Source organism: Protomyctophum parallelum, assembly GCF_964188405.1.
Source record: "Protomyctophum parallelum genome assembly, chromosome: 1".
Taxonomy (NCBI): domain Eukaryota; kingdom Metazoa; phylum Chordata; class Actinopteri; order Myctophiformes; family Myctophidae; genus Protomyctophum; species Protomyctophum parallelum.
In genome coordinates, this window is record NC_139697.1 from 89,398,136 (window position 1) to 89,425,101 (window position 26,966).

Here is a 26,966-nt window from a genome sequence, read left to right on the forward strand (position 1 = left end):
AAATCCTGGATTAGTTAATCCAAGTTTCGTGAAATAGGCCCCTGGTCTTCTCCCAACAAACACACACACACACACACACACACACCTTCAGATGGAGGACGGTGGAGTGCATCTGGTCAGACCTTCTTAAACAACAAGTATTGCATTGTGTGTTTGAGCTGACAGGCCCTTTTTGATGTCAATCAATCAAGTCATCTCAGGTCATCTCAAGCGGCAGATGCAAAAATCGTTTTTTATATTAAAATTATATATATTTTTAGGGCCATGTCATGCGGTCTACCTGCAAAGCCTTTGTGATCTATACTGGTAGATCCTGATCTACCTTTTGGGCACCGCTTAACGTCAGATCAGCTGTTTTGTCGGTCAACTCCAAAAATGCTCCCCGACAGCATAATCGGACCAAATACCGGGCAGTGTGTATGAGCCATAAAGTGTTGACTACACTACACTAATAAGGACACATAATAACTAATAACCCATCCGTTACTACATGTGGAGTCAACTCCCGCAATTTCCTTCTTCCCATAGTGCGCGGCAAGGTAACTCTGGGATGAGCGGCCGCGAAATTCTAATAATTTATACACAACAAGTGCATGATTTAGTATTTTATTATTTGACATTTCAGGGGGGGGGGGGGGGGGGCAGTAAATTTCCTTCAACTATGGAATGACTCATGCATTGATGTGTGCATCCACCAGGTCAAACAGCTCTCAGTTCAGTTCAGTTTTATTTTCGGAATGTTGGACATACAGTACATACATAACAAACATCATTTTCATTTTTTTCCTGTCCAAATATCCGAAAAGGGGCTAAGGAGAAGCCATAGGCGTGTCAGGCCCTACCCCTGGAGCCCTCAGTCCGGAACTCCGGATTCACCTTTCGTTCCAGAGTAACCCTCCAGTCTGGGTTCACCTTTCTGTCCAGAGTAAGCCTTCAGTCCGGATTCACCTTTCTGTCCAGAGTAACCCTCCAGTCTGGGTTCACTTGACCCGGGCGAATGTCCTGCAATTTTTTAGACGTTTTTATACAATGCCCTAACCCCTACACATTTGTTATTTAGGACAGCAGCGAGCACGCACGCACACGCACACACACACACACACACACACACACACACACACACACACACACACACACACACACACACACACACACACACACACACACACACGCACACACACAGGGACAAAGGTGACACCCACTGCATGTTATGGCTGCATGTTAGGCTATAGATGTATAAAGAGATGGGACACAGAGGAGTTGAGGGAGATTGGTTGGGAGTCAGAGAACAGAGGAGACCATGATGGACAGGCTTGGCCTGGCCTTAATGTGCTATATACTATGGAAAGATGACTTTGTTACACCTGATGTAACTATATGGGAGATGCCTTGTTTGAATAAAATAAGGACTTTGCCTGGGAATCGCAACTCATTTTGTGCTACATTAGGAAAATAAGGTAATAATCCACAAACCCCTGTAAGAAAAGATACAACATTTACCTGCAGATTACTGTGTTGCCGGCCTCAATTACACCTATACAACAATGTTGCATGCAAGATGTAAGCAAGTTGTAAGTGTCATGGCCGCCCCAATGCATTTCCAATGGAAGTCACATGGTTTGACACAACGTTTTGTTTGATGGCTGTGGCCCCCTCCCCCGCATCAAACAAAAAAATTGTGTCAAACCATGTGACTTCCATTGGAAATGCATTGGGGCGGCCATGACACCTATCATACAACATTGTTGTATGTTAGATGTATAGGTGTAATTGAGGCCTTATAGTTCACTTTAGAAAACTGTGGAAATATAGGCTAGTTCATTGCAGAGGGGCATCTTTGTAATAATTATGTCTCGAATGTCCACACAATGGTTATAATCAAAATAGTAAAGTTTACTGAAAAGCTTCGGCAGGATAACAACACAGCAGCATGTACATAAGAGTCACAACAACTCACGTTAGTCACCCAAAGACGACTTGCTTTACGGCAGATTTGTAACCATAGTGATGCCGGTCTCTTAAATCGGGGGGGGTCACCGATTATTATTTTAACTTTCTTTTGCCAGGGGGGTGCGGTGCCTCCCCTGCACCCCCATTAACTCTGCCCATGTCCGGGTTCACCTTTTTCTCTGGATTGACCTTTCGGTCCAGTCACAGATTGAATACTTTAGGGATGTCCCGATCACGTCTTTTTGCTCCCGTTCCGTTTACGATAATTTGATTTTGAACGTCTGCCGATACCGATCTTTCCCGATATTTATATTTTAAAGAACACGTTTAAGCCATATATCACAATAGTCCAATATCCCAAATCACAGACAATTTCCAGTCTAATATCATGATATAATGTTGATACTAGGGATGTCCCGATCACGTTTTTTGGCTCCCGATCCGATTCCGATCATTTGAAAATGACGTGATCGGGACAACCCCATGGACGGAGCTTGGGGGGTGCAGGGGGGGCACTGCACCCCACTTTTTTTTAAACTTAACTTCTGACTGTAGTTTGTAATCATCTCTCTTATCATGATATGATGACTCGCTGTACGGCTCTAGTGCATGTGTATGTGTGTGAGCTGCTGTACTACCTAAATAACTCATTTTTAGGGGTTAGGGCATTTTATTAAAAACGCTAAAATAATAAAATAAAGGTCAAAGAAATCGGTGTCGTTCGCCAAGCTGTCGCACCCCTAGGCGTCAAGTTCAAGCTCCGCCTATGGACAACCCTAGTCATAAATGTAAACAGAGGTACAGTCAGACATCAAGGCTAAAGCTCTGCCATCTCACCTTGACATGTTTGCGGTCCAGGAGGGGCATTCTTACACATTTCATTCCACCGAGCACGACGCTGAAACACAACCAGATGACAACGTGTTATAGAGCAGTGGTTCCCAAAGTGGGGTCCGGGGACCCCCAGGGGTCCTTGAGGGAGGTCCAGGGGGTACCCAGCTAAATGATAGTTTGTAACCAAATGGACCCTTATGGGTCTGTAACTCTGAGAGTGTACAAATGTGTACAAATTCCATTTGTAGACTCTCAGAATTAAATTAACATTTTAAATTAAATGAGGGTCCGTAGACTCGGGGTCCTTGAAATTAAACCGGTTGAGAATCACTGCTAGAACCGTAAAAATCTTCTCTTATGGGGGTCCCTGGCATATCTCTTCAAATGGGGCTCCGTGGGCTAATTAGTGTCAGTTTGGGGGTCCTTGACATGTAAAAGTTTGGGAACCACTGTTATAGAGGTTATCATAATGATGATGATGATGATAAAAATATAATAATAATAATAATCCTGCCACACTAAGAGACAGCGCAACACCTCATCCTTTGTCTGTCTTCTCCTACCAAACCACACCGTTTGCACACATCTCACCATGCACAACACTAACAGCATGCCTGTCCAGACATCAACCACTACTTTGCATTCATACAATTGTCATATTTACAGTACAATACCCATTTATATGAAATAACACATTCTTGCGCAAGCTCAACAGCCTACGTCAAAATCGCCATGTTGGCGTCTACTTACGCCAACTGCGTTCACTTAATGGGGCCAGTCCTTCACAGTAACACACGCGTTACATGAACCACGCGACCGGGATGGTTTCTTACCCCTTAATGTCATGCAGGATCACGTGTTGATTGTAATGTACAGGATTATATAGGTCACCACTTTTGGTGTGACACTCTGTTTCTGTTTACATTGCGTTGTCAACACGTGCTGAGTTGACAAAGATTGACAGATTTCGGAGAAGACTGATAGATAGTTGATCCTTTAGTAATGAGGCTGTGGAAGTATTCACACTACTTTTGGATTTATTGGGATTGGCAATTTGGGGAAAGGAGGAGGAGGAGGTGATCAAGCAGCTCCACAAGACCACAAGGCTGCATTTCACACTACTTTTGGATTTGCAAGGCCCGAAGGCTGCATTTCACACTACTTTTGGATTTGCAGGCCCGGCGCCACGAGGGGCAAAGGGGGTGTTTGCCCCCCTAAATCAACCTCTTTGCCCCCTTAGATCAAAAGTGGAAAAAACTCTATAGTTACAGACAAAACAATGGTACATTTCCAGGCATTCAATTAAATTCCATTGCTTGAAAGGAAGGAAGTAAGGATGAATCAGCATCTTAATGATCTCCCATCTAGAACTGGAAAAACAACATTCCTCACCTATAGGCCATCCTTGGGGTGGGGAGGGGTGCAAATGTCATTGTTGCAGTGGTCAGGGTGCTTAAGTGGGTAGCTTAGCTACTGTAACTAGCCTATAAGGTACAGTACAGTACAGTACAGTACAGTACAGTACAGTACAGTACAGTACAGTACAGTACAGTACAGTACAGTACAGTACAGTACAGTACAGTACAGTACAGTACAGTACAGTACAGTACAGTACAGTGCAGTGCAATACTAAGAAGTGCGAAATTCTAATAATAATATTAATAATAATAATAATAACAAAAATTGCAAACTGTGGTTGCCGCAGTCTCTTACATAGGCCCCTCCCTAATTTGAAATTTTCTATAACACTTGAATAGTTTGGTCTTCTGCCCATGCAAGGGAATTTATGTCTTTATAACCGATAGTAAACCATAGATTGGTTACGTAACCAACAACAGCCAATTGCTACTAGAAACGTTATGCAAAGTCATCACAGCAGAAGTTAGGTAGGTTACTCCAAAAAAAAAGAAAAAAAGAAGTGTGACAATAACTATAGTCTTGTTGCCCTTTGGGCAACCACACTAATAACGATGATGATAATAAATAACTATGGAATCGTGCATTTCCCGTCAGTCAGTCAGTCAGTCAGTCAGTCAGTCAGTCAGTCAGTCAGTCAGTCAGTCAGTCAGTCAGTCAGTCAGTCAACCAGTCAGTCAGTCAGTCAGTCAGTCAGTCAGTCAGCCAGCCAGCCAGTCAGTCAGCCAGCCAGTCAGTCAGTCAGTCAGTCAGTCAGTCAGTCAGTCAGTCAGTCAGTCAGTCAGTCAGCCAATACAAGGGGAAAGCACCCATGTATGGTGCCCAGGTCTTGTGACATCATGTGACATCAGGGATGATAGTAAATCAGGGATCTATAGTAAATGTGACCTGCTGTCGCAATTAAGCCCATATATGGAGATCCCTGATGTCATCAATATTAGTATATGGATATAATATCCATATGTTGATCCTTCCCCATGCATCCTCGATGTCTCCCTTTTGACTGATATACCTGTCCATTCAAACTCTAGACGGGCCCGCCCCAAAGTTATTAGTGCAGCAGCGCCCGGCAGCCGGCGAAAACTAGAGTTCTCAACAGGCCCGAAAATGAAGGCCCGGCCCTACCTGGGCCCTCATCAAACCCTGTGCATTCAAGACACTTCCCCCGCTGCCACTCTTTATCCATATATGGAGCTGACCTGTTGCTCGAAACGTCTGCGAACACAGTCGATCTTGTCTGGACACCAGCCACACACCATGCACTGTACCTTGAGCTGGCAGGCAGACAGACAGACACAGACAGTGAGAGCTCATTTATTTTACAAATTGTCATTCAAACTTCTCTTCAACTGGGATTTCAGATAATGGTCTATAGATTGTGTGTAGAATGTTTTACGCAAATTGCTAAAAAAAAAAAAAAATCCAGGCAGAAAATCAAACTGCTTCACTGCGGAAATAACTAGTTCATTTCATGACCGTCACAACAATAGCACAATTCTCAAACAGACACAGCTAGAAACCCCATCCCTTTTTTTGGCTTTTGTGCCTTTATTGATAGTTGCAGTGATACGGACAGGAAAGACGGAGGGAGAGACATGCAGCAAAGGTCGACTCGAGCGTGTGACGCGCTGTCAGGCCAGAGCCTATATATGTGGTATGCGCCTGGACCACTAGGCCAGCGGGCGCCCTACACACGCAACCTTTTGATGTATATACAGATCTACACTATTTCACACACGTACCCTTTTGAACGGACACTCAGAGCGATGTGTAGCAGATCCGCTGGCCTTGCCACAGGTCGTTGTTCGTAAACGGACGTCTATTCTCACTCGGTGTGACGAGATCTGCAAGAGAACAAGAAATGAACCAAAAAGCATCAATTTATCTTCTCAGGATGGACATGAACACTGTATGTGCTACAATGATGTCTAGACCAGGGGTGGGAAACTGGCGGCCCGGGGGCCACCTTCACTTAATGCGGCCCGCATGTTGGTATCAGAATACTGATATAGTATTGATTTCAGCTGTTACAATTCCAAATCGGCTTTAATTACTTCATGACTATAGTATTAAATGACTAGTACTTAATGACTAGTATTAAAATGTTATTGTCTTTTTGTGTCTAATGTATAGTTATGTTAACAGTTCATAAAGTTAACATAACTAACTAAATTAAATTAAAAAAGGTTACTTTTCAGGATTCCAATTCAAAAATAGCAACAAAGAAAATGCAGGTTTTCAATTCAAATATAGCAAAAATATAGCTATTCTACAAGCTCAAAAGTCAAAACCATGTTTTGAGCTTGTAGATCGGCTATTTTTGCTACGACAGTAATATGCACTGTGGCCCTGTGGTGTGAGTGTGTAAATATTTTGGCCCTCGCCCACCCCTGGCCTAGACCATGAGCAGTTGAGACGAATAACGTCCATAGTAATTATCCATGGTGTATAGATGATGGTCAGGACAAAAAGGCCTTTTCGGGGGAGGGGTCAGACAGAATACATTATGGACTTAGATGGTTATTCGTCTCACCTGCTCAGTTATAACCTTTCTTGTGTGTCATCACTCATCACAAATTACAATGGGTGACAGAAGCACAGCCCTTAGCGAATGGTTAAAGGGATATTTCACTTAAAAAAAACCTTTTGGTCATTCCATCATCTACTCAGGCTTATGTGAACACCCCTGGCAGTTATTTATAAGTTGCTTGATTCAGTAATTAATAATTATATATTTGATATGCATTTGAGCTGCCCCGCCCCATCCTATACAAACCCATTATAACTTAAAACTCCATTTTAACCATGATAGATTCATCGAAAACACTAACCTATTTTCTTTTGACTGATAGCCTATTGTCCCTCTAATACGTGAGGGGGCCGTGGTTTGTCATTTACTGTTTTCATTTATTTTTAATTATTATTTTTGATTTTCTGAGGAGGAGGAGCTGGAGGAGGTTATTTTCCAAAATAATAATACAAAATAAATGAAAACTGTAAATGAAAACCACACCCCCTCACGTATTAGAGGGACAATATCAGTCAGCAGAAGAAATGTATTTTTTGTTGAATATATCATGGTCAAATGGAGTTTGAAGTTATGATGGGTTTGTATAGGAAGGGGGCGGGGCAGCTAAAATTAATATCAAATATATATTACTGAATCAAGCAACTTAAGAACTGCCCGGGATGTTCACATAAGTCTGAGTAGACGTTAAAATGAAATACCCCTTTAAATTCAAGTCACTTGTATACAATATTATAGGACATAATGCAACAACGTCACCTCCGCTATTTGACCGATTCCTTCGAAGTTCAGATGGCCGTAGTCCAGTATTTCGTTCCCTGCCACGATGGCCCGGTCCACATACGTCTTGAGGTCACCATGAAGATCATGATAGTTTTTTAATTGTGCTGCTGTGTCTCTGACACAGAGCACAGCGCTCAGCAGGAACAACGTGGACGCAACAAGTCTCCTCGTCATCCTGTCTTCTCCAAGAAAGCTTAGAGAAGGAAAAGACGCAACGTCATGGTGTCACGTGACTGGACGCCGGGGCTGCGCCATGACACCCCACCACGCCCCCATGTGCCAAAACTCACACTGGAAGTTCGATGAATACATGGATGGGAGCAGCGACGTAGAGTCTGTGGGGGCCACGGGGCCATGGCCCCCATGAAGAATCCTAGGGCCCCTTTCGGCCCCCATGAAGATTTTCGTGGACATTTTACATTTACATTACATATTTTCTGGGAATTCCGAACATTTTGGACCTCTCCGCCGGCAATCTGAGAATCCCATCGTCAAATATTCGGGAAAACAGCGCCTCCCCTGTTGTTCCTCAGGCAACAGTCTGTCTTGAGAGACACCGGCCGTCCAAGAGGTGTTAAAAAGTGCTAATCGGGTTTCTTTTGTAGTTGTTCTTGAGGCGTGACATAAAGGGCGCGTTCGGAAATACCACACCGGAGCACACTCGCCTATTAGTTTGCATTGCACAGTGGGCTCAGTGCGCTATTTCCGAACGCGCCCACACTGATCAAGAATTCACCAAAGACTAGTGAGACTACACACTGACTCGAGAAAAGACCCATATCGTCCAAAATAGGCTGATCAGTCGCTGTCTGTGTATAGGCTAATTCATTGGTAAAAGTATGCTAAAGAACTCATTTTTAGACCATTTGGGAAATAAATAAATAAATAAATCCGCGGCGGCGGCCTCGCTTCGCTCGGCCGCGACAGTCCCCCCCAACGCAATTCTGTAGCCTACCAAAAGGTAAAACGCACCCGCCGCCAGCTATGATCTCTCTCTCTCTCTCTCTCCGTATCTCTCTATATCTCCCTCTCTCTCTCTCTCTCTCTCTCTCTCTCTCTCTCTCTCTCTCATAATAAAAATAATATAGTCCTGAAAGTCCTCACCTTGGCTTGGACATTGGCCTATAGAAGCTGCTTTAAAAGTACCAGTGAAAACAACTTATTTTTTTCCGCGCTGCGGCGGGGGGGGGACGGGGGTGGTGCGGGGAGGCGGGGCTGCGGGGGGGGGGGGGGGGGGGGACGGGCCCCCATGAGGATTGATCAAACTCTTCGGCTCTGGATGGGAGACCGCTGGACATCTTGTAAACAAACATTATTTATGAACGATAGCGACTTTTGTCATATAATCGGCCCAGGAATATAATAGAAGACATATCACAGATTGTTTTCCGACTGGGTGTTTTTCGACTTGCTAACTGTTTAATTTTATTCAGGAATTTAAAGAGCACAGAGTCCGGCTCTGGGCTGAATGGGCTTAACCTGACTCCGCCAGCTGGTGGCAGTATTGGGTTCACAATCCTGCCTTCAAAAGCCTATATTGTTTTTAATTCATCAACATTACAAACTAAATAACGCTTTAAAAATGTTGAGAATAAAGGATTTTGCAATATTACAAGTCAGTGGTGTTTGATGAAATACTTTTTTCACTAATGTAACCTGGCAAATAGGGCACAGGACACAGACATATATTGGGGTTCTTTATTTCCCAAGAAGTTGGTGTTGGTTTATCTTTTTGGTGTAAAGAATGCCACAGTTTGGCAAATATGGCATGCAAGCCTGTAACATAAAATAAATCTAAACAAAATACGGTAGTGGCACTATCTAGAATAAAACAAAGAGGAAAGATACCACAATGAAATGAGATATTCCATTTCAATGAAACAAATAAAATGACATTAATTGTGAGTTAAACCTAAAACTCACCACAAACAGTGTATGAGGAATGGCCAACTCACACACTGAGCTAGCCCCTTTCGGGACCCTACATAAAGCTTTTCTGAAATTTTGATGAGTTTTATGTTGGGTCCCTGGTCAGAACTATATTTTCGTATGGGAATTCCAGAACGCGGAAGTACACATTCTCTCTAAAATAGAATCTGCGCCGTTTGACGTCCTTTTTTTGTTTGCTTTATTCTGAATTCGGGAACTTTAAGTACCTATACATTCCGCTGCGAATATCTCCTGTGGCGCGGAAGCCGTTAAGTATTTTTAGTCTTTGTTTGACCGATTTGGTCGCTTTATTTCTTCTTGTTTGTTCACCGTTTATTGTACCGCCTCCCGGTGTGCGGTTGGCTTGTGCGGCTACGTCCCTGCCTCTGATCTGCTCTGTCATAGCTATAGCGCCACTAGCTAGCCAGATAGGCGGTACAATGAGGTGTCAATAAACAAGGAAGGAAGAGATTAATCCAAGCTTCCAAATCGGGCAAACATAGATTAAAAATACTTAACGGCTTCCGCGCCACAGGAGATATTCGCAGCGGCATGTATGGGTACTTATACTTCACATATTCAGAAAGCCTCACAAGGAAAAACGTCGTCACAGAGCGCGGCCAGGCGCTAAACACGTTGTTTATGTTTAAGAATGGCTGTGTACCAGGTGGCGTGGTGCAACAGGACCCCATGGACTGGGTCGAACAAAATGTCAGAAACTTCAGTACCATTGGGTTCTGCTTGGAGGGCTAACACTGAGCAAACACTGGTCTCCCAAGCTTCACCCTTTTCCACTGAGAAACACATTACATTCACAACATTATAGTAACCTCTATAAAGAGATCAACCTTACAATTTACTTAATGTAGAATTAGAAATACAAATACAAAGAAGCAGTACTTACAGTACAAAGACACAAAAACTCATATCAACCAAGTTGATATGATATAGTTCAGCTTTCACCTCTTGTTTACAATCTGCAACCATCAACAACATGTATTCTTAATCATCTGGAAATACACTCATACTATACTGCATCAAGAATGTGTTTACATTTGTATCTGAAAATATACAATGCAAGTATTGCATTTTTACCATCAAGATCTTCTCAAAGAATCCCCACAAATACAGGTTGCTTCTTATTATTCAAGACGTTTTTCAGTGTAACCCTTGACCCCCAGAACAAGAACATGGCACTCTTAAAGTGACAGTGTCACCTGGTGGATTTACATAGAACTACAGGCATATATGCCACTGGGCTACACTAAAGTAAAAGTTGCCTAGCAGTAGCCTATCACAATGTAATATGCTCTACAAGTGGTTAAGTTTCAGAATAAATACGCAAATTAACAGTAGCCTTAGGACCAACCCGCCTAGTATAATACAACAGTAGTTTTAAGTAGTACAATACAACGTAATAGTAGTCTAGTAATAACTAATAATTGTAGTGAAAGTATAATATTTGCATGTGAAATGTAGAGGTATTTAAACGATTTAAAGGACAACTTTAGTTTTTTTCAACCAAGGTTCATGTTTTAGGTTGTTATTAGAGAAACTAAAAGGTGAGTGTTAATTTTCTTTCATTTGCTGCTTTCTTTCGTTTTAGGGATTTTAGCAGTTTTTGACAGGGGGCGGGGGCATTCGAGCATGGGGCTAAATATGTATTTTTTAACACAATTTTATGGTGATTTATTTTTTTATGGTTTACTATAGTCCTAATAAACGCCAGGAAATTACATCTAGCCACAAAAGATCACAGAATCTATTGAATGTGACAAACATATTGAGCCTACTGTATACATACAGTATAAGCCTTCCCCCAGTAGGCTACCTTCACATTCAATAGATCCTGTGATCTTCTGAGATTTGACAGTTTACAGCGGTCGAAAGCTTGCGCACTAGTTGGCCATTTATGGCCTACTAGTGTGCAACAAGCAAGTATGCACTCGACAGAGTGCAGTTCTAGTTATGTCTGTCATCAATTGATCCAGAAATCACTGAGGCTTTACAGATGAGTAAGCCTGGGACCGGGGCTACACCGTGCTCCTTTACAGATGAGTAAGCCTGGGACTGGGGCTACACCGTGCTCCTTTACAGATGAGTAAGCCTGGGACCGGGGCTACACCGTGCTCCTTTACAAATGAGTAAGCCTGGGACCGAGGCTATACCGTGCTCCTTTACAGATGAGTAAGCCTGGGACCGAGGCTACACCGTGCTCCTTTACAGATGAGTAAGCCTGGGACCGGGGCTACACCGTGCTCCTTTACAGATGAGTAAGCCTGGGACCGAGGCTATACCGTGCTCCTTTACAGATGAGTAAGCCTGGGACCGGGGCTACACCGTGCTCCTTTACAGATGAGTAAGCCTGGGACCGGGGCTACACCGTGCTCCTTTACAGATGAGTAAGCCTGGGACCGAGGCTATACCGTGCTCCTTTACAGATGAGTAAGCCTGGGACCGAGGCTACACCGTGCTCCTTTACAGATGAGTAAGCCTGGGACCGAGGCTATACCGTGCTCCTTTACAGATGAGTAAGCCTGGAGGCTGGGACCGAGGCTATACTGTGCTCCTTTACAGATGAGTAAGCCTGGGACAGAGGCTATACCGTGCTCCTTTACAGAAGTTTACAGTCAAAAATAGGTCGGCCCTATGGCTTGACCAGAGTCTCAGAACCCTAATGACATAAAGAGACAGGGCCAAGAAAAAGCCTCAGTGATTTCTGGATCAATTGATGACAGACATAACTAGAACTGCACTCTGTCGAGTGCATACTTGCTTGTTGCACACTAGTAGGCCATAAATGGCCAACTAGTGCGCAAGCAGAGCGCGCAAGTACTTTCGACCGCTGTAAACTGTCAAATCTCAGTATGTCTGTGAAGGAACGTTTGAAATGTCTAATTATTAGGTGTAACTATTTGCTACCTACCTACTTTATGCATATAAACACCTAGTATTATTAAGTATGGTTCAAGTTTCTATCTATATAAGAAATACAGTTTTATCGATTTAGATATATTCTGGATCCCTTTTTAGTTTTTTAAAGAAAAATAAATCATTGATATGTGATGAAAGAAAAGGTATATATACTGAATTAAAATATGTTATACAGTATAATTATTCTATTATTTATTCTAAATTGTCAATTGTTTTAAATGTATTTCATCTTGGAATATAGTGATATTAATACTAAATCATGATCAGAGTAATAGGTGTCTCTAACTTCAATTTCTGTAATAATACTTTCACATTTGTTAAAATATACATGATCTAAAAACCGTCCCAGCCAACCCGCCACTTTTGATGCGTATGAAAATAAAATAGCAAATTGTGCCTGATTTGCTGGGACCAGAGTACATGGTGTGTATATGTATGACTAGCTCTCAATGATGACGTAAGACATATGGTCATGTATGTAATCTGGTCCCAGCAAATCAGGCACAGATATATTACATACATGACCATATGTCTTACGTCATCATTGAGAGCTAGTCATACATATACATATATATGTAGTTGTAAATTGATTAGCGGTATACTGTGGTTACTTTGCGCCAAAAACCGTGCCAGCCAACCCGCCACTTGATGCGTATGAAAATAAAACAGCAAATTTTGCCTGGTTTGCTGCGACCAGATTACATAAATGACCATATTTCTTACGTCATCATTGAGAGCTAGTCATACATATACACTCACCATGTACTCTGGTCCCAGCAAATCAGGCACAATTAGCTATTTTATTTTACTGATTATGTATATAGTATACGTATGACTAGCTCTAAATGATGACGTAAGACATATGGTAATTTATGTAATCTGGTCCCAGCAAGTAAATATTGTTCTTTACGCAATCAAGTCACAAAACAACTAGAAAAAGTGCCCTTCTGGGCACAGGTCTCCACCAGGAGGATAGGAGTGTGTGTGTGTGATGTTTGGCAAAATGTTTAGGAGCAATATAAACGTGTGTGTGTGTGTGTGTGTGTGTGTGTGTGTGTGTGTGTGTGTGTGTGTGTGTGTGTGTGTGTGTGTGTGTGTGTGTGTGTGTGTGTGTGTGTGTGTGTGCGTGCGTGTGCGTGCGTGTGCGTGTGACGCGGCTTGGCCTGTTGTAGCGCCACCATGAGGCTGATTTGAAAACTGTCAAGTGGCATTTCTTCCAAAGAGTGGGAATATGCATGCACAGTTTCACCACAATCGGACGCTGCGTTGAGTAGTTGTGGCGATTTGTACAAAACGGGTACAAAGCGGGCTACTCCTGAAAAGTTTAGAAGCCAATTGTAGCCAATGAGGGTGGATTATGAGAGCATGGAGAGCATGTGTACCGATTTGCGTGAAATTTTGATAAAGTCTGAAGGAGTAATATTAGAAAATGTGTTTTACATATGTCGGCCTCCTGGTGGTGCTATAAAAAGCAGATGTGAAAAATTCCAGGCAAAGGTTTTTCCTTGGCCTCTAGGGAGTTGGCATACAAAGTTATTCACAGATCCGTGCAGTTATAGGTAAAAACACTTTTCGGCCAGTTATAGTGCCACCATGAGGCTGAGTTGAAAATGTTCATGTGGCATTTCTTCCTCGACCTAGTGGGAATGTACGTGCACAATTTCACGGAAATCACAAGATGTGTTCATGATTTGCAGCATTTTGTTTGAAACTGAGCACTCCTGCAAACTTTGGAAGCCAATCTTAGCCAATCAGGATGGAGTCTGAGAAATCTGAAAGACCTGTTTTGTTGAATGGCTCTAGAGAGACTGTGTACCAATTTGCGTGATGTTTAGACAAAATCTGTAGGTGTACTGTCCAAAAACTTGTTTTGCACAAAGCGGCCTCCTGGTGGCGCTATAACAGGCCGTTCTGGAAATGTTTTGGGCAGAGCTTCATCGTTGGCATCCAGGGAGTGTGTGTGCAAAATTTGGCATGGACCGGGTTAAACGTGCCGGAGATTAGCTGTTCACAGACGGAAGGACGGACGGACGGACGGACGGACATGCAAAACATAAGGCGGACAAAAGGGACTATTTTAAACAAAGGTTACATGGGTCGAAAGTCAACTGTGTGCACACCTTTTGTCGAATCAAATGGATTTGTTCTCAGTAAGCCAGGTGATATTGCAAATCATTTTAATGATTATTATGTCGGTTTTTATATATATTTTTTTTATCCCACGATTTTGTAACCCATTTTTCACCCCTGTGTCAATCATCTAATGTGATCCTGGGCTCTACACACCCTCCACCAACCTAGTCCCCATATGTGGGGGACATGGGGAGAGCAACGGACTTGAACTCATGCTTCCTTCATGCCTGCATTGCCTGAGTGTCCAAGTTGCTCCTTTACACCTGACAGGGGGGAGTTTCCCTGGTTGGACGTAGCGCGTGGAAGGAACACGTTATTCCAACCAGTTCCTTTCCCCTCCATCAGGCGCCCCGGCTGGCCAGGGGGAGGCAGTTTGTCTAAGTGTCTAAACTAAGGCAGGCTATGAATAGTTCAGACAACATTAAATCAAATGACTGTATTAAGAATATCATAATGAAAGACAAAAGTTGTATATTTGAATTGCATCAGGTTGAAGGAGGTGAAGTGGAGCGCCTGCTCTCTTCCTGATAGTAAGTTAGCAGGCCTAGATAACCTGGACAGTAAATTGCTAAGAATGACTGCTGGTATCATAGCATCTCCTATCTGTCATCAGATTTTTCTGATGAGGGCACCAAGATGGGTTAGGCCACGCCCATAGTGCCCAGAATTAATTATTCCGAAAAACATGCTCCTTATCCATAAACAGTGCCCCTTAATACTACTGATGCAACCACTCCAAGGAACAGCAATGTCTGTGTCCGCCTATGTACCTATGTGGCCAAGAGCAACAGCAATGTCCGTGTCCGCCTATGTCTGCCAGAAACACAGAGAGAGAGAGAGATAGTATTAGTGCTGCACTGTTGCCTGCTAATGAGAGAGAGAGAGAGAGAGAGAGAGAGAGAGAGGGGAGAGGGGGGGAGAGAGAGAGAGAGGGGAGTTGCTCCACTCAGTTTGGATGTGGGCCTATTTCCAAAGATCTGAAAGGAGGCTAAAGTTATTCCTTTATCTAAGGATACCCAAGCTGCTTTTAATGAGGGGAATTCTAGACCTATAAGTATTTTACCCGTTTTGAGAAAAATCATGGAAAAGTTGGTGCATGCACAAGTTCAAGAGTATTTCATATCAAACAATCTTCTAACAGATTCTCAACATGCCTATAGAGCCGGCCACTCTACCTCTACTGATACAAATGACTGATGACTGGCTTAAAGCGATAGATCATTGGGCACCGTGTTATTAGATTTTAGTGCTGCAATTGATGTGCTTGACCATTCTTTACTGGTTGAGAAACTTAAATATTATGGTATTAATTTTTCAGCAGTATAATGGATCAAAAGCTATTTGTCCTCCAGATCACAGAAGGTGTATCTAAATGGAAGTCTATCCAGTAGCAGGGGTCTAGAGTATATGTGGTGTCCCACAGGGCAGCTACTTAGGACCTTTATTATTTTCTATATTTACTAACGACCTGTCCTGGACTACAAAATATGCCACAACTGTTCTTTATGCAGATTATTCGACTATGTATTATGCTTCTCCGTCTTGCAATGTACTGAATGAGGTCTTGAGCAGAGAAGTAAAAGTTGTGCATGAATGGGTAGTATGTAATAGACTTGCCCTTAAGATCTCAAAGACTAAATGTATGGTACTGGGTACAAGGCACAGGTGATCTACAAGCCCAAAGCTTGTTTTACACCTGGGCAATTCTACAGTTCAACAAGTTGAAAGTACTAAACTCCTTGGAGTTGATGGTTGACTGCTCTCTGTCTTGGTCACACCACATTAACTATATTGTTCTAAAAATGGAGAGAGCTATATTGGTATTGCAAGGAAACGTTGTTCTTTTGTTGCCCGTCCCCTTTTACATCAGATAGTTCAAAGTCTAGTTTTATGTCATCTTGACTATGGTCATATGCCTCTAGTGATGACCTGAGGAAGCTCCAGGTTGTCCAGAACAGGGCTGCACAGTTGGTACTGGGTTTCCCTCTCAGAACAAATGTGAGTCGTATGCATGCCTGCCTCTCCTGGCTTAGTTACAGTTGAGAATAGGTTATCTTTTAACAACTCTTGTGTTGTTCAAAACAGTCATGAGTAGTAAAACTCACAGATTGTTTTTAGTAATACTGTGCATGATCATGACACTAGAGGTTCCAGTAATGGGCAGCTTGTGTTACCTTGTCCAAAATATAATTTTCTAAAGAGATCATTTAGTTATAGATCATTGTCACTTTGGAATAACCTGCCTCGAAACCTCTGTTGCATTTACAGTAAATTAACATTTAAAAAGCATCTAAAATTCCATTTGATGAAGTGTTGTGTGTTTTTAGTTTTTTTTTAGTTTTCACGCTCCCACTTGTAATCTTAGAATGTTTTATTTTTATTTTATCCTAACTAATGTAAGTTGAATACTAACCTTTTAACAAATGTGCATTGTAATTGTATGTCCACTGTAATGTTTATTCTTATGTGGACCCCAGGAAGACTAGGTGGTTGCTACGGCACCAGCTAATGGGGATCCTTAATAAAAATAAATCAAAAATCATTGGTGTGGGAAGTGAGGATGCTGGTGTTGACTGCTCCACCTCCCAATGTATGAATGCATGAGCCATTGTAAAGCGCTTTTTGAGTAGCCTATACTCTTAAGAATGCAATTAATTATGTTCTACGATGATATAGTTAGTTGTCATTTCATTCTGTTCTAAAGCTGCTGCTCAATGCTATTTTGTGTGACATTCTATACTTCCTCAAAACACCCCGGAACACAGTTCTATTTTCGTCCATGCTAAATCCCTTATCCCTAAACTATAATTAACACATTGATTGCTAGAGTTTTCTATTTGCTCAGGCTTGGTGGTGCTGAGCGATTAACATTGGACTTTTGAACTTGTTCGGGGCCCACAGCGAGGGGCCTCTTATAGCGAGAATCAAAAGATTCTGTAATAATAATAAAAATCACACCCCTGTGAAGTGAGCAGTGCAATGTTGCACAACATTGCACTGCTCACTTCACAGGGGTGTGATTTTTATTATTATTACAGTATTAGTTTTTTTCTTATGAAAGCAGAGAGTCTTCTGTTTCATACGGTATATAGTATGTACATGTCGCTATAGGCCTTATTTTGTGAATAATAGTTATTCAGGTCCATGCCTTCTCTGAAGTTCTCTCTGAAAAAGAGAATTTTAGACAAGGCATGGACCTGAACAACTAAATATTCACTAAATGTATATACTATATACCATATGAAACAGAAGACTCGTCGTCGACACATCGTGTCGACGATGTAGATTGGCTATTTTAACCCCTTATGGACGGAATTAATTTATAATGATGAAAAAAAGTTTCTTTGTGTTTCTGCCATCAATCAGATACTATATTATATTGAGATACTCAATTTGCATTTAGCACAAACAATACATATAAATGTAGGTATATGTGTAGAATTTGGCACATTAGGCTATTAGGGTTTTTACACTACACTATTTACACTATTACACTATTATACTAATTACACAATTACACAATTACACTTATTACACTATTACATTAGTACACTATAGTACACTTATTACACTTATGCTTAATATACTATTACACTATTACACTTATTACATGTATTACACTATTACATTTATTACACTATTACACTTATTACACTATTACACTATTACAAAATAAGATTTATTACACTATTTCACTATTCAACTATTACAGTTACTATCTCTATTGTGAGATGCCATGTCCTAATGTGTCCCAAACAGACATTGCCAAATATCTCACACAAAAATAAGGTAAAATGTAATCTACTTCAATATTTCTATAGTTGAGTCATCGAGTTAGCTGGTGTGTATTTTTATTTTAGCACAACTAATCTCAAATTTGGGCAGTAAGTCTTACACTGGCAACCTAGAGCCATGTGCTGTCATCTCCACTTCCTGCTTTTTCAAATGAATGTAATATATTCTCCAAACCACTTGATGGCGCCAAAGTACTTCCAGTCCTACCTTGGGATGTGCCAAAACTGACCCACTAGGCATTGACAGCCTCCTTTTTCTATCGCCATTTGGCCATTAACTGGTATGTGCCAAATTTGACCCAGTCGTCCAAAAGGGGTTAACTATTCAAAAATGTTTTTCAAAATAGTAAAAAAAAGGGGATAAGGGGTTTAGCATGGACGAAAATATAGAGCCATTACAGCCCCGCCGACATTCTTTACCTCAAACCTGGAGAATATTGCTGGCTGGGAGCATTTTGAACGAAACAATCGGAGACACAGGCATGGGGATTGATTGATTGATTGATTGAAATATTTATTAACAGTTTGTAGAATTTTCAGTACATTTTAAGCACAAACTCAATACAAAGACTGTTAACTGTGAGTGGACGACCCAATTAAGCATTACACTTGTTTACAACAGGGTCCACATTGTTCAATTCATCAAAAAAATGGTATACCTATTATAATATGTCATCCAAGTGCACACATAGACGTCAAAGGGGGCTTCAGCCCCTGCCCTTGTACCTGTCTGTAAAACAACTGCCCTTTCCAGACCACGAATGCAGAATTTATTATGGTGAAAGAAATGCAAATGCCCTACCGTCTCCTCCCCTCTCCTTTCCATGCCATGCCGGAAGTATACGCATTCAGGAGAATTGCTTTTTTCCCCGAAGTCTTGAACTTAGTGAACACAGTATTTTGCGTTAGAAATTACACCGCATCTATAGCTAAAGAGTGCATGGGTTGCGCCTCGAAAATAGCTGATCTCAACAGCATGCCTGACTAGACATTTTTAAAGCACAGCTCAAGACCTACTTCTACACTTAATTGATCTTTTAAATTCCTTTTATTTCTATTCTATTTTCTTTTTTTCCCTACATTGCTCTGTAAATCACTTTGAGCTGCATTTCATGTCAACGAAAGGTGCTATACAAATACATTTGTATTATTATTATTGTTATTATTATTATTCTCAGCCTTTACATCACCCTTGACCTTGATGTGGCCTATCAAGAAACATAAGACTATAGGACAGTCAATCGCCATTCCGCCCGTAAAGCACCCTGTATAAGGCTTATCATTTACTCTATTATTCATCAGAATGAGTATCAGTAAACATAAAACATGTTATTAGCCTTAGATGCGTTGATCTGATCATGTAATAAATTAAACCTTGCTGTTATATGCGTGGATTATCCTCCTCTGCACATGTGTCTGTATTTTATTGGACAGCAGGCAATTAGAGGGACTTGGACATGCCTGGGCTCAGTGGCTGCCTGCCTGCCTGCATGCCTCCATCAAACAGCAGCATTCTGCTTTAAGATGCCCTCCCCGGACCCTGAAGGAACGCTCCAATGGCCCTCCTTTCCTAGTCACCTGATTCATGCACTGCCATTTTACGCACAAGTTTGAGTGACAAATATCGAATTGGTCTCGTCTTCGTCGTCGGCAGTAGGCTATACCCTTTAACGAATATACGGCGGCGTTTTTTTTTATACGGATGATTAATAGACGCGCGATCGAACCGAACCGAACAGAACAGAACCTGCATATGAATGATCCCACATGGATCATCAGCGAAGCGTTTGCAGGCGAATCGCTGCATACTAGGCTACTAGTAACAGGACGGCAGACCGAGGGCTGAAAGAAACCGCGGGTGCATAAGGGAATTGTTTTGGTTTTTTTGTGCATCGTCTATCTGTGGGAATGAAAGGACAGACTTCAGTTGTAAATGTAATCGAGTGAATGTCGCATTGAGGAGGCAGTATAGGCTAGTAGGCTACTGTGTACAATCACGGACGGACGGAGGAGTGACTGACTGATCATCCATCTCCTCATCATCATCATCCTCATCATCATCCTCATCATCTCAGCGCATCATCCCTTCTGTGCTCCAACCGGCGTCTCTCTCTCTCTCTCTCTCTCTCTCTGTCTCTCTCTCTGTCTCTCTCTCGGCAGCCAGAGCTATTTCAGGGATTCCATTCTACTATTACTGTAGCGTAGCCTACATTATAGCAGCAGCACCTTAGCTCGGCTCACTGACGGCTGTATATACGTAGCTCTGTCATCCTACTGAGGGGGATTTGGGCCGCTTATTGCTGTGGTCTTATTTCTGTTCTCCCCCTCCCTCCCTCCCCCCCCTCTCTCTCTCTCTCTCTCTCTCTCTCTCTCTCTCTCTCTCTCTCTCTCTCTCATACACACATCTCGGTATTCGGTTGCTTGCCGGTCGGTCATAATAATTCGGATGCCTCCTTCTTCTTCTTCTTCGACCGACGACTATTATTAAGGATTCCAAACGCGGTTCGGTTCGGTTCGGTTCCCCCACCACCACCACCACCACCACCACCACCACCCACTGCCCTGGAAGGGATGGATGTAGCCTAAAGATATCATCAGTAGCGGCCGGTGCAGGTTTTTAAATTTGTAGCTATTTTATATATTTTAATTTGGGGGGGTGGCCCGCGGCGCTGCATATCCCGTATATGAATTCTCTCATCGGATTCGCGTCAGTGTTACACGTTCGTGTTCTCCTCAGACGGGCGATCTGTTTAGAGGGCACCCTCCACCTCCACCTCCTCCTCCCCATCATCTCCTCCTCCTCCTCCTCCTCCTCCTCCATAGACATTTTGATTCCCCGTTCCCCCCCGACCGTCCCCGGCGCCCTCCTCCTCCTCTCGGCCGGAACATCAGCACCGCCACCACCACCATGTCGGGCCAGTCTCTGACCGACCGGATCGCGGCCGCCCAGCACAGCATGACCGGCTCGGCCATCAGCAAAGCCGTGTGCAAGGCCACCACGCACGAAGTGAGCGGACCCAAGAAGAAGCACCTTGACTGTAGGTTAAACACACACACACACACACACACACACACACACACACACACACACACACACACACACACACACACACACACACACACACACACACACACACACACACACACACACTATACTACACACACTGCACACACACACACACACACACACACACACACACACACACACACACACACACACACACACACACAGAAGGACAGACAGCCTACCTATACTAGCTCCTTCCGAATCCCATCATCACCACTGCAGCACACATCTACATTATTATAGCCCCCCCCCCCCTCCCCCCACCAACAACCAAAGCAACAAAAGCTACATATGGTTACAAACAATTAAGGCAATGCGTTTTATGATCTTTTTCTCAACAATAACGCGGGCCTGCCTGCCTGCCTGGCTGGCTGGATGCCTGTGTTGTAGTAGCCTATATTATAGCCGCCTCTCTAATTTGCAGCTCAGATTCGCCGATAACATTCCCTCAGATTAACAATTAGATTGAACGGTGTGTGTGTTCGCAGTCAGTGGCAGTCAGACCTCACCACGGTCATCTCGTCACATTATACGTATATACAACTCGGACCACGTCAAGGTATATTATATTGTATAGGGATGCGAGCGGCTGTCAATGATCTGTGCGGCGGTATATGGTCATGTCATTCGGGGGAACTAGGCCACTCAGGTATAGGCTAATCATATCACAGGCGGCGGGTTGAGGGCCTGTATCCGCTATGATCAGCATCAGCATCACCCATGAGACTCCCAGACACTGACTGACTGACTGACTGACTGACTGTACGGAATGTACATTTATGTATACTATAGCCTAGGCTACTCACTGCTTTGGTAGCTTCATACATATTTGAATGGTGTCATCGTGTGTACAGCTTCTGTTCAGAGATGTTTTAGTAAGCTATAGCATCCATGCACTGCCACTGATTTGACAAATCTTTACTTATACGACAATTATGACAGTGTGTGCGTGTGTGTGTGTGCGTGTGTGTGTGTGTGCGCGTGCGTGTGTGTGCGTGTGTGTTGCATTGTTGTCATTTTAATGAGTGCTCAGTGATGTTGTCACCAGTATACCTTTGTGCGTGTGTGCGTGCGTGTGTGTGTGCGCGTGTGTCTGTCCACCGGGTCTTACATAATGGGGGGGGGGGGGGGGGGGGTGTACTTCGGGGCTTTGGGTACCACAACAGTATTGGTCTTGTGTCAATACAGGTTCTTTATCTCAACATTCGACTAATTAGCCGTTTGCGGAGACACGGCAGCTGCAGTAATTATCTATGGAAAGAGAGAGAGAGTGAGAGAGCTTGGACCCCCCACCCCCCCCATGCAGATTTGACCGGTGATTATTAGGTTAAGGTGGCTTTCCTGCTTCACTATAATGACTTGACACGATCGATGGAGAGCACAGGTAATCAATTGGGCTGTCAGTCAGCAGAGCTATGTAAGGGGAGGGTGGGGGAGTCACTCAAGAACGGTTATTATATAGGAAGAACGGAAAGTGTAGCTTACTATAGGTCGGAGCAGCTAATGGGGTATAGGACAGTCGTACGGAAACAAGCGGGCCTTCGGGACCGACCGACCGACCAGTCGTTCCAGGCGGTCTCCGGGCTGCACAGCAGGACAGGGGGGGAGGGGTCATCACCATGGCCAACCAGGCGGCGGTGGCTCAGGGGTATAGAGTGGCTGGATGCTGGTATGACTGAAAGGTTGCCAGTTTCCAACCCTGTGGGCTCCCCCAGAGTTAGTGTCGAAGTGTCCTTGAGCAAGACTCTGAATGTAACCCTAATTGTTCCCGCTGTGCTGGTTGGTGCCTTGCATGGTTTCCGCCGCCATCGGTGTGTGAATGGGTGAATTGATGCACAATCTATGTAAAGCCCAAGGCGCTATATAAATGCACCACCTCTGTCAAAACGTCATTTTTGTCCTAACTCATGTCACATTTGCCACTGACAATGAAAGGAGATAATTTACGTCATATTTACTGAGCAAATCGACATGTTACGTCATGATGTTGTACGATGATAAGAGCGCCCCTCACTTCACACACACGGGTGTGACTGTTTGTTTTTCTTTGCCACAAAATGAGCGGACAATAATATTTACGAGAAACACGCAAAGAGCTATAGCCCCCAATGACCGTATAACAGGTCTGTCATGCCGGATTTATATTGCTTGGTTTACGTGCCAGACTGTCTGCCACACGCTGAAAATAGCTGAGCTTGTAGATTGGCTATTTATTTTCCAGGCTTCAGTACTGTCTGTCTCCCAACGCGACCTACAGTGTATGCGTAGGCCTGTGTTGAGACCAGATTCTACAAAATGTCTTCTAAATCACGACAGTTTTCTGAAAAACCTGTGTTTCTATATCAGTGGTGCTCAACCTTTGTCATGTCCAGGACCCGCAGAATTATCTTGCAGAAGCAAATATTTCAGTTAAAAGCGTTCACCGCTGTGAAAGAATATGTATTTTCTTTGCATTTTCATGATTTAAAAAAAATAGCAGATCTACAAGCTAGTGCTAGCGCTACAAGCTTGTAGATCTGCTATTTTTCAGCAGCTAAAGTTTTAAATAATTCACGTTATTTCCAGGCTTCAGTGGTGTCTCTCTCCCCTGGCCCTCGCCAACGCAGTGTGTGTGTGTGTGTGTGTGTGTATAGGCCTGCTACACTGTGCTGTATGTGTGTGTGTTGCATCCCACAGGGGCATCTGAGGTAGCTCACACTCAAACACACCGCCTAGGTCTACCATTTACTTTCCCCTCACAGTAAATACGGCGCTATATTGACTGATATATGACTGACTCGCCGACGCGGGGCAATCCACTTATGGCGGTTTTGATTTGATACAGGGCCCGGTCATGAATGGCGGTCGTCGCCATCATTCTTCACGGCAGGCTTGCCCCAGCCGGCCGGGCCGGCCGGCCTCTCCTTCTTCTTTTTTTACAGCATCGGTTCGGTTCTCAAACAGTAGCATTTTGGCCGCCAACCATGCGTCTGAAAACATGTGCTATCTGCACGGACCCGGAAGATTTGTGTAGAGAAAAAATATATATTCTAAATTATTCTGAATTTTTCACACTTTGCACACTTTCTGGAAATGTAAGATCTACATTGCTCTCAGTGCGTATACTTTTAGTTTTCATCTTTACCCAGCTGAGATGGTTTTGAGCGGTCAGTCATCAGATGGTCATCAGCCAGTCTTACTCAGGGACACTTGGACAGTGCGGACGCATATAGTACCGCAGGTGGGGAGGCAGAACCGGTGACCTTCTGATTGCCAGACAGTGCATGGCTACCCATGCACTAAAGCTACAGCTGCTCTCAATTATTAGCAATACCTTTGGAATATGACAAGGCGTTTCCTTGTGAGCTTGTAGCAAAAATCTGCAAAAATCTGTCTTGCCACAATCTCAGTGTATAGTGTGATTAATTGCAGAAAAGAATCGGCTCGGACAGTCTTGTGCTTTCAATGCAGGACAGTTTCATAGTGCCGTGATTGTTCAACAATAGGTACAACTGTGGCCATAAATTCACATCAGGCTCATGCTAGCTCTTCCTGTGACTGACTGTCACTTCACATCACAACAGAGCAAATTAGCATTTGCTCTGCTCCACACATGATCCCATGTTGCAATTATAGTCAATACCTCTTTTCTCTCTATCTCTCTCTCTCTCTCTCTCTCTCTCTCTCTCTCTCTCTCTCTCTCTGAGCTACTGTACATCATGAGACTTGCCTAGGCATTTGTTTTGTGGCACGGCGTCAGTATTAAGTAGCCTCAAGGGTTGAGAAACTGTGCTCAAGGCCATGCCGTCACCACCAGTTTGAATAGCTATAGCTGCTCTACTCCCTGCACCGGCCGAGAGAATACAGACAGGGAGGCTGAATCGGAAATTGGAAGCTTTCTCAGCAATTATGGTCCAAGTCGCCTTTAGCGAGTTACTGAATCCCTGCGACTGCTCTAAGGGGAGCTGTACAGTGGCCTGCAGCAGTAGTTGACGGTGGCTGTGAATAAACAGGCTATACGTGTAATCCTGCCACTAGTGTCCTCCATCCTGACGCTGCCGTGTATAATATGTTTGTAGTCAACTTGCAGGTTTAAAAGTTCAGAAGGAAAGCACTGCTCCTGCGACACAAGCAACTCGTTAATGTAATGGCAGTGGGTGTAATTGCTTTCAGCGAGGAACACAGGGACGACTGCCAAATGAACGGCACAAAATGTATTTTGCGTATAACCAAAATCGTGGGCTTAAAAAAGGAAAGGTGTCATGGAAGTTCCATAGCACCTTTTTGGCAGCAATTTACCGTTCCATATAATGGAACAATATAATTGCTGCCAAAATTGTTCCGTCTCGGGTTTAAAAAGGTTGCCAACATAAGAAGCAGCCCCTTTGAAGCAGATTCAAGATCTTTTTTTTCTTCTTCTTTTTGAACGACGTGGGGAAGAATGCCGAGCGGATGTGATCGTCGACGCTATAATAGAACAGCAGCCCATACTCGTTGACAGTATTGATAATCCATGGCCTGCGTGTCAGGACCGACTATGCAACACATTCCAGTTACCTCCTGGAAATACCCCAGGCTGTGTTTGATCTCGCTGCAGTGCCAGTGCAAGCGCTATGAATACATGAATACACAGGGACGGGAAATCACGGCGACCCCACCCCTCCCCTCCCCCCCGAACTCCGCAAACCTTCTGCATGCATGATAAATCAAGTGCACCTGAAGCCATTGCAGGAATTCACACACGGCACACACACACAGCCATGCCAATGGACTCGTCGTCGTGTGTTATACGGCAACAGGACACGGCGTGTTCGTTTCGTTTCTTTTTACGGTGGTGTCGTGACCTTGACGGACCGAGCGGGTGACATAAACAGCTGATGCTGGTTATTTAGTATAGCCGTGGTAAAAGATGATGAGCATGACAGACATATAGTAATAGGATTCCATCGGCTGGGGGATCGTTCCGCTTGGCATACAGAGAGATAGGAGGTTGTAGTGTAGGATCCACATATATCCAACACACAATAGCCTATTAATCGGTCCATGACGACCCTCTGCCCCAGAAAGTAAAACGCTCTATTGCACACAGTTCCACATGCTGTGTGTGTGTGTGTGTGTGTGTGTGTGTGTGTGTGTGTGTGTGTGTGAGACGTGTGTGTGTGTGTGTGTATTTGTGTGTGTGTGTGTGTGTGTGTGTGTCTGTGCTCCATCCGTCCTGGCAGAAACAGTGTCGTGTCGTCAACGTCTCCAAGTCGATTTTTTACACATAATCCCCAATTAATGTTAAAGTCGTCCAGGCGAAAGGGTCTGTCGTATTTACTAACTTGTTAGCGTTAGCTCTACCAGACCACCATGACCCCTATTACCCTATTGGCCTGGATATAAGACTACGCTTATTTTTCTCTCCAATGGAAATATTTTAACAAACGGAGTCGTATTGTATGTAGTATTGTATGGGGACTAGAGACTATTTGACATTCAAATGTTCTTTTTTTCCCCACAAATGAGTCTTGAAAAATGGGGGTCGTCTTATAATCAGAGTTGTCTTATATTCGGGACAATGCGGTAGTATCGATTTTGAATAGCCGTATACTTCTTAAAATACTATAGTCCGTTGACA

The 26,966-nt window shown here is 43.4% G+C and overlaps 2 protein-coding genes across 2 annotated transcripts in view; one reads left to right on the forward strand and one right to left on the reverse strand.

The window, feature by feature from the left end:
• Positions 1-691: 691 nt before the first annotated feature.
• LOC310863837 (uncharacterized protein) lies at positions 692-7,684 on the reverse strand (the record flags this gene model as incomplete). The annotated part of the gene is made up of 5 exons (XM_083772336.1): positions 692-1,002; positions 2,788-2,848; positions 5,400-5,474; positions 5,943-6,044; positions 7,487-7,684. The coding sequence occupies 5 exons, from the start codon at positions 7,682-7,684 to the stop codon at positions 854-856; spliced, it is 585 nt and encodes a 194-aa protein (XP_083628462.1). The 3' UTR covers positions 692-853.
• Positions 7,685-21,208: 13,524 nt separating this feature from the next.
• Positions 21,209-26,966, forward strand: part of LOC310863994 (phosphatidylinositol-binding clathrin assembly protein-like) — a gene marked incomplete at its 5' end in the record, with an annotated part of 60,438 nt that continues 54,680 nt past the window's right edge. Inside the window, one exon of the mRNA XM_083772527.1 lies at positions 21,209-21,338. Coding sequence (XP_083628653.1) covers positions 21,209-21,338 — 130 coding nt within the window. The remainder of the gene's footprint in view (positions 21,339-26,966) is intronic.